This window comes from Triticum dicoccoides, chromosome 1A, assembly GCF_002162155.2.
Source record: "Triticum dicoccoides isolate Atlit2015 ecotype Zavitan chromosome 1A, WEW_v2.0, whole genome shotgun sequence".
NCBI lineage: Eukaryota > Viridiplantae > Streptophyta > Magnoliopsida > Poales > Poaceae > Triticum > Triticum dicoccoides.
Genome location: NC_041380.1, coordinates 362,725,239 through 362,742,610, shown reverse-complemented (window position 1 = coordinate 362,742,610; position 17,372 = coordinate 362,725,239). Strand labels below are relative to the sequence as shown.

General features: G+C 42.4%; 1 protein-coding gene across 1 annotated transcript; it reads left to right on the top strand.

Moving 5' to 3' along the window:
• The first annotated feature begins 221 nt into the window (after positions 1-221).
• Positions 222-16,848, top strand: LOC119273118 (dnaJ homolog subfamily C GRV2-like). Its single transcript, XM_037554405.1, has 22 exons — positions 222-990; positions 1,946-2,182; positions 2,268-2,355; positions 3,268-3,476; positions 3,726-3,827; positions 3,910-3,972; positions 4,982-7,177; positions 7,467-7,829; positions 7,929-8,069; positions 8,520-8,912; positions 9,024-9,515; positions 10,121-10,344; positions 10,440-10,784; positions 10,991-11,285; positions 12,210-12,656; positions 12,739-13,084; positions 13,457-13,800; positions 13,883-14,353; positions 14,741-14,865; positions 15,520-15,643; positions 16,109-16,177; positions 16,310-16,848. Exons 1-22 carry the CDS (start codon positions 553-555, stop codon positions 16,532-16,534), a joined length of 7,737 nt encoding a protein of 2,578 aa, XP_037410302.1. The 5' UTR covers positions 222-552; the 3' UTR covers positions 16,535-16,848.
• The last annotated feature ends 524 nt before the right edge of the window (positions 16,849-17,372 follow it).

The window sequence follows — 17,372 nt, the reverse complement described above, 5'->3', positions numbered from 1 at the left end:
ACAACTGATGAATTCCTTTTATTTTCTACTCTATCTACTACTAGGGGCGGGAGTGATTTCATAGAAATTGATTGTTTCTAAGAAGAGAAGAAAAATAATTTGATTTGATTTTATGACAAGTTGACGATGATGGAGTGAACCTGTCCTCGCGGGGCTGAGTCGAGCCAGCTCCACTTCCCTGCCACGATACGATACCACGACGATTTCACCACAGCCGTGGAAAAACGGAGATCGGAAGGTGGTACAGCTTCTCTCAACAAAAGCACAAAACTAATACACAAAAGCCAAAATCAAATCAACGAAATCGATCGGACGCCGACGAGAAGACAGCGAAATTCTCAATCTCCGACCACCCTACCGGTCTCCGGCGATCGGCGTACCCGCGGGCCACCCTGGACAGGATCGCCGGGTGGGGGGATCTCGTCGCCCAGATCGGCCGCGCTGGGGGCGAATCACTCCCGCCACTCTCCGGCGGCACCGCGCTCCCCCTTCTTCCAGCTCCCGCTCCCCTGGCGGAACCCTAATACCCGCCGCCGAAGCCTCCTAGAGAACATGGACTTCGCCAGCCGCCACACCGCCTCGGCCCCGTCGGCCAACGCCGGGGCCGACGCCTCCTCCTCCGCCGTCACCGAGGAGCCCGAGTACCTCGCCAGGTACTTCGTCGTCAAGCACTCGTGGCGGGGGAGGTACCGCCGGATCCTCTGCATCGCCGCCTCGGGCGTCGTCACGCTCGACCCGACCACGCTCGCCGTCACCAACTCCTACGACTTCGCCGCAGACTTCGACCGCGCGGCGCCCGACCCCAACGCCGCCGCCGAATTCTCGCTCAGCGTCCGCTCTGACGGCAAGGGCAAGTTCAAGGCCATGCGCTTCTCCTCGCCGCTCCGCGCCGGGATCCTCACCGAGCTCCACCGCCTGCGCCCCGTGCACCCGGTCGTGGAGTTCCCCGTCCTCCACCTCCGCCGCCGCACCCAAGAGTGGGCACCCTTCGTAAGTTCTCCGCCCTTGCCCCATCGCGCCTTTCTTATCTTCTCGCCCGAGCACTATCCAGCCGTGCTACTATTCTGAATAATACAAGGTTGGAATATAACATCTCCACGGTCATCAGTCGATGCTTTCATGCCCAATCCAACTTAGTTTTGGGGTATATGGTACTGATAACTGCATTTCTGGAACTTCATATTTAAAGGGCTGCATCAGTTATAACTAGCCAAAGAATTGTCCAATTAGCCAAATGAGGTGGAATTGAGAAGAGGGTGATCTTATATGCCTGCACTGAAGTCAAATAGTTAGCTAGCTGTTGCTAATCCCGGCGGCAAAATCCTTGCTGATTCTCATATTGTCATGTGGTCATTTTTTTTGGCATGGGGCTTAGTTTACAAAGCTACAAATTGAAGGGATGTAAAAAATAAATGATCTTCGGATCGTGCCATAATTCCATCTTTTTGGTGCCGAACTTAGTTTACAAAGCTACTAATTGAAGGGGAATTAAAAATAGTGTAGCATACTTGTATAATTCTCCCTCCGTATCAAGATATAAGACATTTTTGTAGGCTAGTTTAGCCTACAAAAACGTCTTATATTTTGGTACAGAGGTAGTAGTATCTTTTCACGCAATTGGTTTTAATCTCTCTATTTATGGACAAAATTAACAAATGAACACCAATTTTCAAACCGTGCTACAATAAATGGCTGAAAACTAAGTCACTCAGTTTTCAAATTGTGCCGCAAGACCGCAATGCTAGTACCAAGCATTTAAGTAGTTAATAATAAATGAACATTACTGCACTGGGTTGATGAATAGTTAGACGGGCAGCTGATTGTAGAGTACCTCTACTGTAATTTACTTACACCATGCTGTTTGAGATGAATCTACTGTTTTAAATCATCAGCTGTTTAACATCTGATGATATCTTGGTTACTGGCATTGAAAAACATTATGTAGAAAATTAAGGTCACTTCGTTGGGAATTGAGCTCCTTGAAGTACACTCTGGTAATCTACGCTGGTGCTTGGACTTTAGAGATATGGATTCTCCTGCTATCTTGCTCTTGGGGGATAATTATGGGAGGAGGAGGAGCGCTGAAGGCGGAGGATTTGTGCTATGCCCCCTTTATGGAAGGAAGTCGAAAGCATTTATGGCTGCATCAGGCAGTACAAACACTCTGATTATATCATCTTTGGTATGCTTTTTTGTATTCTTCTTTGTTAGTTGTTTCATTGCCTGTTACAAGTTGATGTAGCATTCTAATGCCAGTTATCTTTCAGACAAAAACTGCTAAGTCAGCAATTGGATTATCACTCTCCGTTGACAATTCACAGTCAATGACAGCTGCTGACTTCATAGCAAGGAGAGGTGAATATTGTATATCTGGTGATGATGAATTTTACTTGTGCTGCCGTTTTGTTGGGGATATTGAGTAGATTTTTAGGTGACTATTGTTTATGATGATGAGGGAAGGGGAGCCTTTGGTGCAGTGGTAAAGCTGCTGCCTTGTGACCATTTTTAAGCTTCACGCACTAGCCAACGCAACCAAAAGTCCGAACTGATGGAAAGGGCTAGTGCAATCCACATATGCTGTAACACTCCCTCTCACGTGTGACGGGGAAGACAAGTCAACACGTGCAACCGAAAGAGAGCGATGGCGCGCAAAACTCACATGACTCAAGAGGCCTCTACGTGGACACAAAGGGGGGCCATAAGCAATTTTTAATAAATTGCGAAAGTCAGGACTTGAACTCAAGACCTTAGCTCCGATACCATGTTAAGCTTCATGCATTAGCCAACGCAACCAAAAGTCCGAACTGATGGAAAGGGCCAGTGCAATCCACATATACTGTAACAACCATGAGGTCACGGGTTCAAGTCCTGGAAACCGCCTCTTACAGAAATGTAGGGAAAGGCTGTGTACAATAGACCCAAAGTGGTCGGACCCTTCCCCGGACCCTGCGCAAGCGGGAGCTACATGCACCGGGCTGCCCTTTTATTGTTTATGATGATGAGGCTGCACATATTAATGCATATATACAGTTTTCAATACATTTTTTCAGTATACAGCTTCAATATCAATATAAAACAAACAGACTCAGCGAAATAGCACCAAGTTTCAGATTGGTACATAAAATTCACATCTATCTCATGTATTAGTTTCAAGTTTATCTACAATGTCATCAAATCTACATCTGCCTCATGCAACAAAGGAGTAAAACTTGAACTGATGTTCTCTGTGTTCCCTGTGGCTATCATCTCACTTGATTTTCATTTTAGCTAATGAGGCAGTTGGAGCTGCTGAAACTCGGCATGGAGAATGGTCAGTAATAAGATTACGTCCTGCTGCACATGGCACTGCCTGTATTGAGAGCTTGAGTTTGGGTGTTGGACCACGGGGAGGACTTGGAGAACAGGGTGATTCTGTTTCTCGGCAGCTCGTTCTTACAAACACATCACTTGTGGAAAGGCGCCCTGAGAATTATGAGGTAGCCATTTTTTAATTTTTATTTTTGTATAAATCATTCACACTGAAACTTTTGATAGCATATGCACATGCTGCAAGTATGCTGCCATTCGCAAATCAGCTTTCAATAAATGGTAGTCTTGAGTACAAGGTCTAAGGGCACTTACACCAATTGTGGATATGTTTCTGTTAGATTGCTTGTTCCTTCTTTCTGCTATGACTTTGGTATGGTAGGTTTCTTACTTGGTTGCACTGTATCTTATCTTTCCAGGCTACTATCGTCCGGCCTCTATCAGCAGTAAGTGCCCTTGTGCGATTTGCAGAAGAGCCGCAGATGTTTGCATTCGAATTCAATGATGGTTGCCCGATTCATGTAAGTAGTATGCAATATAATATAATAGTCTCTAAGCCCAATGCCAGGAACGCCTTCTAATTGTCTTCTGTTTCTCACTCAGGTATATGCAAGTACGTCCCGTGATAATTTAATTGCAACAGTTGTTGATGTTTTACAAACCCAGGTATCACTTCTTTGATCTTTCTCGACTTTGCACCACTTGAAGTTAACAGAGTTGATATAATGTTTCGTGGAGGTGGAAAATTGTACTAGTTCTACCCTGATATATTCCAATACTCAGATTTACGGTCCTTCTTAGCAAGCTTGAAGTGACTTGTACTTTTAGCTCATCTAAGTCAATACTTAATGAAAATAAAGACATACATCCTGGTTAGAATTTAGTTTGCGGTTCCAAGTCACTATCTGAAGGGGAGCCTTGGTGCAGTGCTAAAGCTGTTGCCTTGTGACCATGTGGTCACGGGTTCAAGTCCTGGGAACAGCCTCTTGCAGAAATGCAGGGAAAGGCTGCGTACAAAAGACCCAAAGTGGTAGGACCCTTCCCCGGACCCTGCGCAAGCGGGAGCTACATGCACTGGGCTGCCCTTTTTTTTTCCAAGTCATTATCTCTAGTCGTGCCTGATTAGCTGTATGAAGACATTGAAGAGTACAGTTTCTTCGTGTGTACGTGTTACATATTCACAATATACAGCTTAGCAATTACTGAGTGCAAACACCAAAGTGCTTTCTAGGCACTAGAAGTGCAGTGAAACAAAACACATGGATATGTACCACACCTGGCCCCATTACATATACACTTAATCTCACTAGCACAGTGTAAGTTACTAAGTTCACATGTCGTGTATAGTTACTGATCACCTAATGTGGTGGTGTTACATGAAAGAAATCACTCCGATGACTGCATAACTACTTGGTCAACATTAAAGCAATTCAACTGTCATGTAGCTCTGTTCTGTACTAAATTGATTTATCTTTTTCTCGTGCCCATGACATGAGTTTCTTCTACAGTTATACTCCTCTAGCATAGATCACTACCACATGCTTAGAATGCATAGTACAATTCAGCCTTCCTTTCTTATCAGTTGATGTTCGTCTTGCATGTGTTTGTCTACTATGCTCACCTTGATCTCTGCGGCCAAGCATTCTCTTTATTTTAATCTCCTTGTTGCTTGCAGAGGCAATGTGCAATTCCAGTGCTGCGAAGGTTGACTATGCCTGGTCATCGTATAGATCCACCTTGTGGGGTTGCCCATCTTCAGATACCTCATAATGCTACTGTTGATATGGAAGCTGCTAACATGTACGTAAAACATTTAGCTGTGGTCGCGAAAGAGGCTGTAGCTTCATCTGACACTGTTCCGGGAGCAAAAATCAGATTATGGCGTAGAATAAGGGAGTTTAATGCATGTATACCATATACCGGAGTGCCCATCAATATTGAAGTGCCTGAGGTGGTCCTAATGGCTTTAATTAGTCTTCTTCCAGCCACCCCGCAAAATCTTCCTGCTGATGCTCCACCTCTTCCGCCTCCATCACCAAAAGCAGCAGCGACAATAATGGGGTTCGTTGCATGCTTACGGAGGCTACTTACATCAAGAAGTGTGTCATCACATGTGATGGCATTTCCTGTTGCTGTTGGGAGAATAATGGGTTTGCTTAGGAATGGCTCAGAGGGAGTGGCAGCTGAGGCTGCTGGGCTTGTGGCTATGCTAATTGGTGGTGGTCCTGGTGATACATCGATGTTGATGGATACGAGGGGAGAATCCCATGCTACCTACATGCATGCAAAGTCTGTACTGTTTGCACAACCGATCTATGTTCCAGTCCTTGTTAGCAGATTAAAGCCATTATCAGTTTCACCATTACTTTCTCTGTCTGTTGTGGAAATCCTTGAAGCTATGCTTTGTGATCCCCATGGTGAAACAACCCAACATGCTACATTTGTTGAGTTACTACGCCAAGTTGCTGGTTTGCGCCGTCGGTTGTTTGCCTTATTTGCGCACCCTGCTGAAAGTGTAAGAGAGACCATTTCAGTTATTATGCGTACAATTGCTGAGGAAGATGCAATAGCAGCAGAGTCTATGCGTGATGCTGCCTTGAAGGATGGTGCGCTTCTGAGGCATTTGTTAAATGCTTTCTTCTTCCCTGCCGGTGAGCGGCGTGATGTTAGTCGGCAGCTTGTTGCTCTGTGGGCTGATTCTTATCAACCTGCGCTGGATCTGCTGTCCAGAATACTTCCTCCTGGACTTGTTGCTTATCTTCATACGAGGTCAGATGAAGATTCTCAGAACCAGTATGACGAAGTACCGCTAAGCAGAAGGCAGAAGCGGATACTTCAGCAGAGGAGGGCTCTTGGTGGTAAGAACATGGAAACACCAGAACAAGGAATGCCCCCCAATAGTGTTGATGATGGAGATTTCTTCAGGCACACCAGTGTGGGTCCTTATGGAGGAGCAGATGTCAATCAGAGGCATGTCGGCCAGTACTCAACCGCCCACACCCCTTCTCCTGCTACGAGTATTGACCCTTCTCATGCAGTTCCACATGGTGCTGTACCTCAGTCTGTTTCTGAAAATCATCAACTTGGAACACCACAGCTGGATTCACACACTTATTCAGTGGACCCCACTGCTAATGGTGACCTTATTGAGTCCTCACATTCAGATTTCTCAGTACCTGCACAGATTGTGGTGGAAAACACTCCTGTGGGATCTGGCAGGCTGCTATGTAATTGGTTTGGATTTTGGAGAGCATTTGGTCTAGATCACAATAGAGCAGATTTGATATGGAATGAACGCACAAGGCAAGAATTAAGGGAAGCATTGCAAACTGAAGTTCATAACCTTGATGTTGAGAAAGAAAGAACCGATGATATTGACCCTGGAAGTTCGGTAAGTGAGGATGATGGTGGTAGTGACACCTTACCGCGAATTTCATGGAACTATGCTGAATTTTTTGTCAGCTACCCTAGCTTGTCTAAAGAAGTCTGTGTTGGGCAATATTACTTACGGTTGCTGCTTGAAAGTGGAAGTAATTACCGAGCACAGGATTTTCCACTACGTGACCCTGTTGCTTTTTTTAGAGCTCTGTACCATCGTTTCTTGTGTGATGCGGATGTTGGTCTAACTGTGGATGGTGCAGTTCCTGATGAACTGGGTTCATCTGATGATTGGTGTGACATGGGAAGGTTGGATGGGTTTGGTGGGGGTGGAGGTTCCTCAGTAAGAGAGCTTTGTTCAAGGGCAATGGCTATAGTTTATGAGCAACATTACAAAGTTATTGGGCCTTTTGATGGCACAGCACATATTACAGTTCTCTTAGACAGAACAGATGATAGGGCTTTAAGACACCGATTGCTACTTCTGTTAAAGGTTTGTTGTGCTACACCATGACCTCCCCTTGTTTTTCTTTCCCATCTTATCATCTGGTAAGATTACATAAGATGCACTAGATATGAAAACATCAATGAGCTTTATTCACATGGAGTTTTCCTGGCCACATCAGTATCATCCATAATACCTTTAGATACCCGTAGAACAGCGAATGTGGGCAATAATTTTATACAATCTTATCAAGATCAATTATCAATAGGTTATTTGCTGATGTCGCGCGTCTTTTCCATGCTGATAAATTTCACTTTGGTTTCCCCTCTTTTTGTAGGCCTTCATGAATGACCTTTCAAATGTTGAAGCGTGTGTTCTTGTTGGAGGCTGTGTTTTGGCTGTTGATTTGTTAACTGTTGCTCATGAAGCATCTGAGCGGACAGCTATTCCTCTACAGTCTAATCTCATTGCATCAACCGCATTTATGGAGCCTTCAAAAGAGTGGATGTATATTGACAACGATGGTACAAAAGTTGGTCCACTTGAAAAGGATGCTATTAGAAGGCTGTGGTCAAAGAAGTCAATTGATTGGACAACAAAATGTTGGGCCTCCAGTATGTCTGACTGGAAAAGATTACGTGACATTCGAGAGCTGCGTTGGGCACTTTCTGTTAGAACACCTGTTCTGACTTCTACTCAGGTATTCAGTCTGCAGCTTTATGATCATGTGCACTCACGCGGCCCACATGCAATTTTTCTGTACTGTCGTTGATTCATGAAAATGTATTTCTGTACGCAGATTGCGGATGCTGCCTTGTCTATATTGCACAGTATGGCATCTGCACATTCTGATCTTGATGATGCGGGAGAGATAGTGACCCCAACTCCTAGGGTGAAACGTATATTGTCAAGTCCAAGATGCCTTCCTCATGTTGCTCAGGTGTTTTTTAGCCTCAAGTTTGCTTTGTTTTCTATCATCAGTGGATACTATGTAGCTATCCTGTTTATACTATTGATCATACAGGTGCATGATATGGGAATTTATTCCCATAAAATACCACTAACATACTCCTTAATCCGCAACTAGGATACAGATAGGAACATGTTTGATAAACATAATCTAAACAGCAAAGTGTGCAGATGAAGTAACAATCCCAGAACGTGCCAGCAGACTATAAATCCCTAGTTAACCTGTTAGCGTAGTTATCACCGTTACTGATCTAGCCTTTGTTTTTATGATAAGCTGTTGTCGTACCAGTAAACCTCATGCTTATATTGTGATAAATTGGTTTAACTCTTCAGTTATTCTGTTGACTTATTTTTCATTACTTCTGGAATCATTTTATCAATCAAACACTGATGAAACAAAACATTTTGAAATTATATATAGGCCATGCTTACTGGGGAACCAAGCATTGTTGAAGTATCTGCCTCTTTGCTTAAGGCTATTGTCACAAGAAACCCCAAAGCTATGATTCGATTATATAGTACTGGCGCCTTTTACTTTGCATTGGCATACCCTGGTTCAAACCTTCTATCAATCGCACAACTTTTTTCGGCCACACATACTCATCAAGCCTTTCATGGCGGTGAAGAGGCTGCAGTATCTTCATCATTGCCTTTGGCAAAGCGCAGTGTACTAGGTGGACTGCTCCCAGAATCACTGCTGTATGTCTTAGAACGTAGTGGTCCTTCTGCTTTTGCTGCCGCAATGGTGTCTGATTCTGACACACCAGAGATTATATGGACCCACAAAATGAGGGCAGAACATCTTATTCGTCAGGTATTTTGCCTGTGTAGCCTTCATTGCTATTTTTTTAAGACATTTGCTTTGAAATTTCTGGATTTTAATCTTACTTTCAAATACTTTTTTGCGTTCTACTTGTTTTCTTAGGTCCTGCAGCATCTCGGTGATTTTTCTCAGAAATTGGCTCAACATTGCCATTCATTGTATGATTATGCTCCTATGCCACCTGTGACCTACCCGAATCTGAAAGATGAGATGTGGTGCCATCGTTACTACCTTCGGAACCTATGTGATGAAATCAGGTTTCCTAACTGGCCCATCGTTGAACACGTAGAGTTTTTGCAGTCACTACTGGCAATGTGGCGTGAAGAGTTAACTCGCCGTCCAATGGATTTGTCTGAAGAAGAAGCCTGCAAGATACTGGAGATTACTCTTGATGATCTTGTAATTGGCGAGAAGGGTAGTAGCAAAAAGTCATCCGAGTTAAATCTGGCCAGTTTGGCAAAAAATATTGAAAACATCGACGAAGAGAAGCTTAAGCGCCAATACCGGAAGCTGGCAATAAAATACCATCCAGACAAGAACCCTGAGGGAAGAGAAAAGTTTGTTGCTGTGCAAAAGGCTTACGAGCGATTGCAGGTATTCCATTGTTTCTATGACTGTTGACACCATGCCACCTTTGGTATGCTTGATTTCTTATAGTTAAATTAATTAATTAAATTGGAGGCACCATAAATAAAATGATAGACGGGTTAGTTATATGGAGTTATAACTGGATCATTTTTAGTATAGAGTAATTTTTCGAGGAGGATTGCTAGCAACATAAAACGAGTGTAGTAAATCTCAGGTTATCCTTTCTAAGGAAGTAGGTGTTTCTTTTTTTTCTTAGCTTTAAGTTTTCTCCTGCGGAAGATCTCTAAATCTAAATTATAATTGTGTATGGAAAAGCATTTGCTTGTTGAATTTGATTAAGCTGTTCTCCATGTTTTGCCTTCTCTTTTTGTTTCTTATTCTTATTTGGTCCGTCCTTTTCTTTTATTGGGGTAACTGTATGAGCAGATTTCTTCTGTGCACTTCACAAATCATTTTCCACCTTGTAACATTCGCCCTACAAATTGGAGTAAGGCAAAAGGGAACATGTGAATAAACATTGAGTACTGTTAAGATTATTCCCACAGTGTTTGACTATTGACATTGAGTCCTTTTAAAGATATTTACTGTGAATGCAATATCTATGTATGCAGGCAAGTATGCAAGGATTGCAGGGACCACAGCTCTGGAGGCTGATACTCTTACTTAAGGCACAGTGTATCTTGTACAAGAGATATGGACATGTCTTGGAACCATTCAAATATGCTGGCTATCCTATGTTGCTAAATGCAGTTACTGTAGACAAGGATGATAGCAATTTCCTTTCATCTGATAGAGCCCCTCTTTTGATAGCCGCTTCAGAGCTGATTTGGCTGACGTAAGCTAAAAGAAACTTAGTTTAGCTATGTTTATATATTTTTTCAGAAACTGTTTATTTTCATTGCCTCTCATGTTCTTCTCATCTGCTGCCAGATGTTCATCATCTTCACTAAATGGAGAAGAGCTTATACGAGACAGCGGTATCCCGTTGTTGGCAACACTGCTTTCACGTTGCATGTGCATCGTTCAGCCCACAACTCCGGCACACGAACCAGCGGCAAAAATAGTCACCAGTATAATGCACACATTTTCAGCGCTCAGCTTGTTTGAGTCAGGAAGAGTTGAGATTCTTAAGTTTGCTGGCCTTGTTGAGGATATTGTGCACTGTACAGAACTTGAATTTGTTCCATCGGCTGTGGATGCTGCTCTGCAGACAGCTGCTAATGTTTCAGTTTCATCTGAACTGCAAAATGCTCTGCTTGCCGCTGGCTTTTTATGGTACTGTCCTGCCATCTTTTTGCTATTGCTATTATAATATGATGATTCCCTCCTCTCTCTAAAAGAAAAGAAGCTATAGTAACATGGAGTTAGTACTGAACGAATTCTGTACATATCATACTTGACTGAATCAAATTGACATATACATTAGCAAAAAAGTAGGTAATGTGAAGCCATAGCAGTGACATATTCAAATGTTTTTGCAGGTTTGTCTTGCCCTTACTGCTTCAATACGATTCGACAGCAGAAGAGAATGAGACAAATGAATCACATGGTGTTGGGGCAAGGGTGCAGATTGCCAAAAATCTTCATGCAGTACATGCAGCTCAGGCTTTGTCAAAGCTTTGTGGTCTTGGTGGTGACGGAACATCAAGCCCATCTAACCTTCCTGCTTTCAATACATTAAGAGCACTTCTTACTCCCAAGCTTGCTGACATGCTGAGAAACCGGCCACCCAAAGATCTATTATCAAATCTGAATTCAAACTTGGAGTCACCAGAGGTAATAGGTTCTCTGTTCAATTGTATATTAGGCAATTTGCTAAGCTTACTACTTTACTATTATTATTACTGGCACATAATCCATGCACACATGGGTACACCTCACTGGACTTAGTGAATTCCATGACAGTGGCTCTAGCTTCAAAGATGTAGCAAGAGCAGTTTCATAGTCTTACTTAGTCTCTAGTCCCGACTTGATATTAATTAGCTATGGAAGTGATGTTCTCTACGGGTATAAACAGACGCACATTCTGAGTAGTGATGTTGTTGTTTATTTAATCAACCACGCAATTGCTTCATAGGGAGCAATTATAAACTACTTCCTCCGTTCAAAAATGTAAGATGCATTAGATTTTTCAACATGGACTACATACGGACTGAAATGAGTGACCAAACCCACTAAAACGTGTATATACATATCCGATTCAGAAAAAAGTTAGAATATTTAATATTTGTGAACGGAGGGAGTATTTCACTACTTATGTACTACGTCAGTTTGCAAATGGACGACTTCCTTGAGTGTATGCTGTTAAACTTCTCTACATTTAACTTGTAATATTTTTTAGATTAGTTAAGTAAAAACAATATTGTTATAAATGTCATGAAAATTATTTCCATAATATGACAATTTGATAGTTTGTACTAAAATATTCGTATGGAAAGTAGTGGCCAAAATTGCATCTTGGAGACTGTATGAAAGGTAATCTAGTTACAAATGGAAGGAGTAACTTTCGAAAAATCTACTACAGTTTGGTTCTATATATATCTGATGATGGCTTCACTAGTTTACACATTGCTTTAAGTGAGCAATTGCAAGCTGCTTTTCATGAACACGTTTCAGAGATTATTACACGACAATCTACTACTGTTTAGTTGTATGTGTGGACTTGATTTCTATAGCTTAAGAATTTTTTCTTGTTTGTAGATCATATGGAATTCTTCAACCAGAGGAGAGCTCCTCAAGTTTGTAGATCAGCAGCGAACTAGCCAAGGTCCTGATGGTTCGTATGATTTGACAGAATCACAGTCTTTCAACTATGAAGCTTTGTCAAAAGAATTGAATGTTGGTGATGTCTACTTGAGAATTTACAACAATCAACCAGATTATGAAATAAGTGATCAGGAAGGATTTTGCATTGCTCTTCTTAAGTTTATAGCAGGTCTAGTGCAAAAGTGGAGTTCCATAAATTCGGAGGAAAATATGACGCACGAACATGATTCGGTTATCGATACATCTACTGAAAATGGTGGAGCCAGTGATTCAACTAATGAAGGAAAAGAGGATAATTCATTTGAAAAAGGCAGTAAATATGAAACTGGTGGAGATTGTGAAGTTATTACAAACCTCAGAAGTGGGTTAACATCGCTTCAGGTACTCTTTTGGAACAGGTCTCTCAATTTTTCTGTGTATGCTGCTCATTTTCTGACTTTTTTTTTCATTCTTTTTGCTACAGAATCTTCTGACAAGTAATCCAGGCTTGGCTGCTGTTTTTGCTTCCAAGGAACGATTGACACCTCTATTTGAATGCCTTGCGCTGCCTGTTCCTCCTGAAAGCAATATCCCACAAATTTGTTTAAGTGTTCTTTCTCTCTTGACAAAGCATGCTCCTTGTTTGGAGGCCATGGTCGCAGAAAGGACGAGTCTCATTTTGCTATTTCAGATACTACACTGCAATCCTTCTTGTAGGGATGGGGCGCTTGCTGTCCTCTATTCTTTGGCCAGCACGCCAGAGTTGGCCTGGGCTGCTGCCAAGCATGGTGGTGTAGTGTACATTCTCGAACTTATGTTACCCCTTCAAGGTGACAATCTCTATTTTGGCATTTTTTGCTACATTTAGATATTTATATGAGGCTATGGTGTTGTTGCTATTTCAGAAACTAATGTGTAGTTTACACGTTTCACATTCTTCATGCTCTTGCTGTTTTGTTGGCACCAGCTGTTATTTGATGAGCAATAGTATGTTTAATTAATTGATTTTTTTAAATGTAGTGTGAACTTCTCACCAGTATCTTGCACTGATCCACCACCTTTAAGTTTCCTATATGTGTTTATGAAACTTTGTTCTATTTTTAACTTCTTACCGTTCACATTGGTTTTTTCATGTTTAACTACCACTAGTTTAGAGATCTAATTATGCACAACATATTACTCACTTAGTTTATATCATGTAGAGGAAATCCCTATGCAGCAAAGAGCTGCAGCTGCATCCTTATTGGGCAAACTTGCTGGGCAGCCGATGCATGGTCCCAGGGTGGCCATCACGCTTGCTAGATTCTTGCCCGATGGTTTGGTTTCTGCAATTAGAGATGGACCTGGTGAAGCTGTTGTTTCATCTCTTGAACAGACAACAGAAACTCCTGAACTTGTATGGACACCTGCAATGGCAGCTTCTCTTTCTGCGCAGCTGTCTACCATGGCGGCAGACCTTTACCAAGAGCAGATGAAAGGACGTCTTGTTGATTGGGATGTGCCGGAACAAGCCTCTGGCCAACATGTAATGAAGGATGAACCACAGGTATAGTGCTTGTTCTAGAATTATTCTGGTATCTGCATTTCATAACATTGGCTTAGGTATTATCATGCTGTGCAAATTTCAGGTTGGTGGAATATATGTGAGACTTTTCCTAAAGGATCCCAAGTTTCCACTGAGAAACCCTAAAAGATTCCTTGAAGGGCTCCTAGATCAGTATGTTTCTTCAGTTGCTGCTACCCACTATGAGGCAAATGCTGTTGATCCAGAACTTCCTTTGCTGCTTTCTGCCGCACTTGTTTCTTTGTTGCGTGTTCATCCGGCACTTGCAGACCATGTTGGTTACCTAGGTTATGTTCCAAAGCTGGTTGCAGCTATGGCTTATGAGGGAAGAAGGGAGACTATGGCATCTGGACAGGACACAAGTAGAGTGCAAGCAGAACCTATTGAGCACGATAACTCTGATGGTGTCCCTGAGACCACTGTGCAGACTCCACAAGAGAGGGTTCGCCTTAGTTGTTTGCGAGTACTACATCAGCTGGCGTCTAGCACCACTTGTGCTGAAGCTATGGCGGCAACAAGTGCAGGAACTCCTCAGGTATTAAATTATAATGAACTTATTTGTGTTTGTTATGACTCTTGAGGGGAACATTGCATATTGATCTTTTTTGCTGATACAGCAGCATGGCCACTAATGTAATTTGACTTCATCTGAAAACGTTTGGTGACAAAGCTTGATAATACTAAGTTCAGTGTGAACCTTGGTGTTTAAAGAAATTATGACTGAAAATTCCTTTTCTGGCGTCGCTTCAACAATAACTATTTATCTCTTAAATTTACAAGATGTTTGCCTTTATAGTTTGAATTCTGTAGAACTTATGGGGGAGAAGCCAGAAGAGGAAATCCAATATGATTGGCGTAGCACATCTTTTCATAAATGGCATCTAAGGGCCCATCGTGATCTATTTCTTGAACTACCTTGCAGGTTGTTGCACTGCTTATGAAAGCAATTGGATGGCAAGGTGGAAGTATACTGGCATTAGAGACACTAAAGCGTGTTGTTGGCGCTGGTAATCGAGCTAGAGACGCGCTTGTTGCACAGGGGTTAAAGTAAGCTGCTCCAGTTTAGCTATAGGTCTTTAAATATAGAATAGAACATTCCATTTCCCAAATACTCCCTCCGTAAAGAAATATAAGAGCGTTTAGATCACTACGCTCTTATATTTCTTTACGGGGGAGTATCATTTAGTTTCGTAAATTTGAAGTGGCCTTCAACAATCACTATTCAATGCTTTGGTGCTATATATTGTTAGAGGGCAGACTTGCGTGAATATGCAACTTTAAAGGATGCACCTGGTAATTTATGAAACATTTGCATTTAGTGGGTTCCATTTATGTTGAAAACCTTTCTGATCAAAACTTGTTCAATATAGCTATTTTTTTCTGATTGGAAAATTAGGTATTCTGCAGCATCTCAGCATCTGCCTTTACCCCATTCTTTTGACATTTTACAGAACTAAAACATATTAACTTGTATTGTTTTTCTTCTGGTTAGACTTTGGAATACACCTTTTGTCTAAATAACCATCATTTGCAATATATTGAGACTTTTTTTGAATGAAAAGGAATCCTAACCAGGACCAACCACTACCAGTGTCTACTTGCTTCATCTTGTTAGTCACTGCAGTGGTAGAGCTACTGTTTTTCAGTGAAAACAGCTCAATAACTATTTTTTTACTCTGTATTTACTACGAACCAAAATAGGGTTGGTCTTGTTGATGTGCTCCTTGGCATTCTTGACTGGCGAGCTGGTGGAAGGCAGGGACTCTGTAACCAAATGAAGTGGAATGAATCAGAGGCTTCAATTGGGCGTGTACTAGCAGTGGAGGTAAGCATCATATTCTGGGTAGCATTTTAGCTAAATCTTGCTATTGCACTGAGCAGTTAGATGCAATCAAAAGAGAATTGGTTTGATCGTAGACAGTCTCTAGGGAGCTGATGTCCAAAGTGCATCTTCCATTTTGCTTGTTTTGTGTACTGGGTGGTATGAGTGTAAGATTGCCCTGAAATATTTGACCTGAAAATAAATCAAGTGTTTGCCCAAAGAATTGGCTGAACTACATTTCGTGTCGTCAAGTCTTCAGAGCATTAGTCTCCTGACTATTGAGTAGTTAAAGCATGATATAAGAGGGTGCAATCCTTGGATCCTGTCAAGGCCTCGTTGTGGTATTTATGCATTTTAGGTTTGAGTCGTTTGAAAATTCAATTTCTTAATACTTGAATAGCCTCTACGGCTTGTGTTTTGTTGATAATATTTGATGTACTTGTTTTTTGTTTTGTTTTATCTAAACAGGTACTTCATGCTTTTGCAACGGAAGGCGCTCACTGTGCTAAAGTTCGAGAAATCCTTAATTCTTCTGATGTGAGTCTATAGAATTCTACGGTTCATATTAGCTTATGAAATTGCAGGAGTAGATCATTGATGAAGCAACTCACTCAGCAGTAAACAAGAACTCTAGTTAGTTAATTAAGATCTTTTTTCTGTCTTTCGCAGGTATGGAGCGCTTACAAAGACCAGAAACATGACCTGTTCCTTCCATCCAACGCACAAACTTCTGCCGCCGGAGTTGCAGGGCTTATTGAGAGCTCATCTTCAAGGCTCACCTATGCCCTCACGGCGGCGCCCTCGCCTCAACCCGCCCTGGTCCGTCTACCATCGTCATCTCCTCCTCCACCGACTGGTCCTGTAAATCCTGCCAGCGGGCGGCGGCATTCGTAGCGCACAAGTTGAAAAACACGCTGATCTCAGCTTCTTGACGATGGCGTGAACATTTTGGAGTTGGTTAGCTCTTCAGAGCGACTGCAGGTGGATTGCAAGTACATAGCATGTACAGTTTTTTCTGTTACAGAGGCCGGGTGTCGTGTGCGTTTCTTGTACATGTAAAAGCACTCCTTTTTGTGAGTTTCACCTGTCCATAGAAAATATCCGGGATGGAAATGATTGCATCAATTCGTTTCGGCTTGATGCCATGCCAATACATTGTCCTTTTCACATAAGAGGAATGAGTTGCATGGTATTTCTTTCGCCTCTCACATTTTGATGTTTGCCCAGTCTATTTGTCACTTGATTCTCAGATGCTTGCCTGCTCACTTGCTCTGGGCGAAGCTCAATTTGTCATCCGTGGCTTGCATATCTACTGATCAGATGGATTTCATGGGGCGTGCGGCTCACCACCTAGCCTCTCCACACCAATGGTACGTTGTCTTTCCTGCGTGCGCTGTCACGCTTTGGCACGCTCAGAATGATTCAACAACAAGCGCTGGTCTGCTGCCTACATCAGTACATATGCGCCTGAAATGCTCAGGCTTTGGAGCAACAGAACACAGCGCAAGGTGGAGGATAGGGACTCTGTTGGCTTGGGCACATAAGTTGGAGTGTTGCATAAGTTGTTCCTCTTGCCCCTGCCTTCCTTTCTTTCTCTGTAGGCTGCTTGTGGCCCTTTGCACCACGGTGCACATCACAAGCCTCATGTAATTGACCACTGGTCTTCAGTCTTTGCCTGTTTTGAATATACTCCCTCCATCCCAAAATACTTGTCGGAGAAATGGATAAAATT

Excerpts from the sequence above, each read along its gene's own strand:
- LOC119273118 (XM_037554405.1), top strand. The coding sequence starts at position 553 with ATGGACTTCGCCAGCCGCCACACCGCCTCGGCCCCGTCGGCCAACGCC. Across the intron at positions 3,477-3,725 it reads GGCGCCCTGAGAATTATGAG|GCTACTATCGTCCGGCCTCT; the intron begins GTAGCCATTTTT and ends TTATCTTTCCAG. Across the intron at positions 11,286-12,209 it reads CAAACTTGGAGTCACCAGAG|ATCATATGGAATTCTTCAAC; the intron begins GTAATAGGTTCT and ends TCTTGTTTGTAG.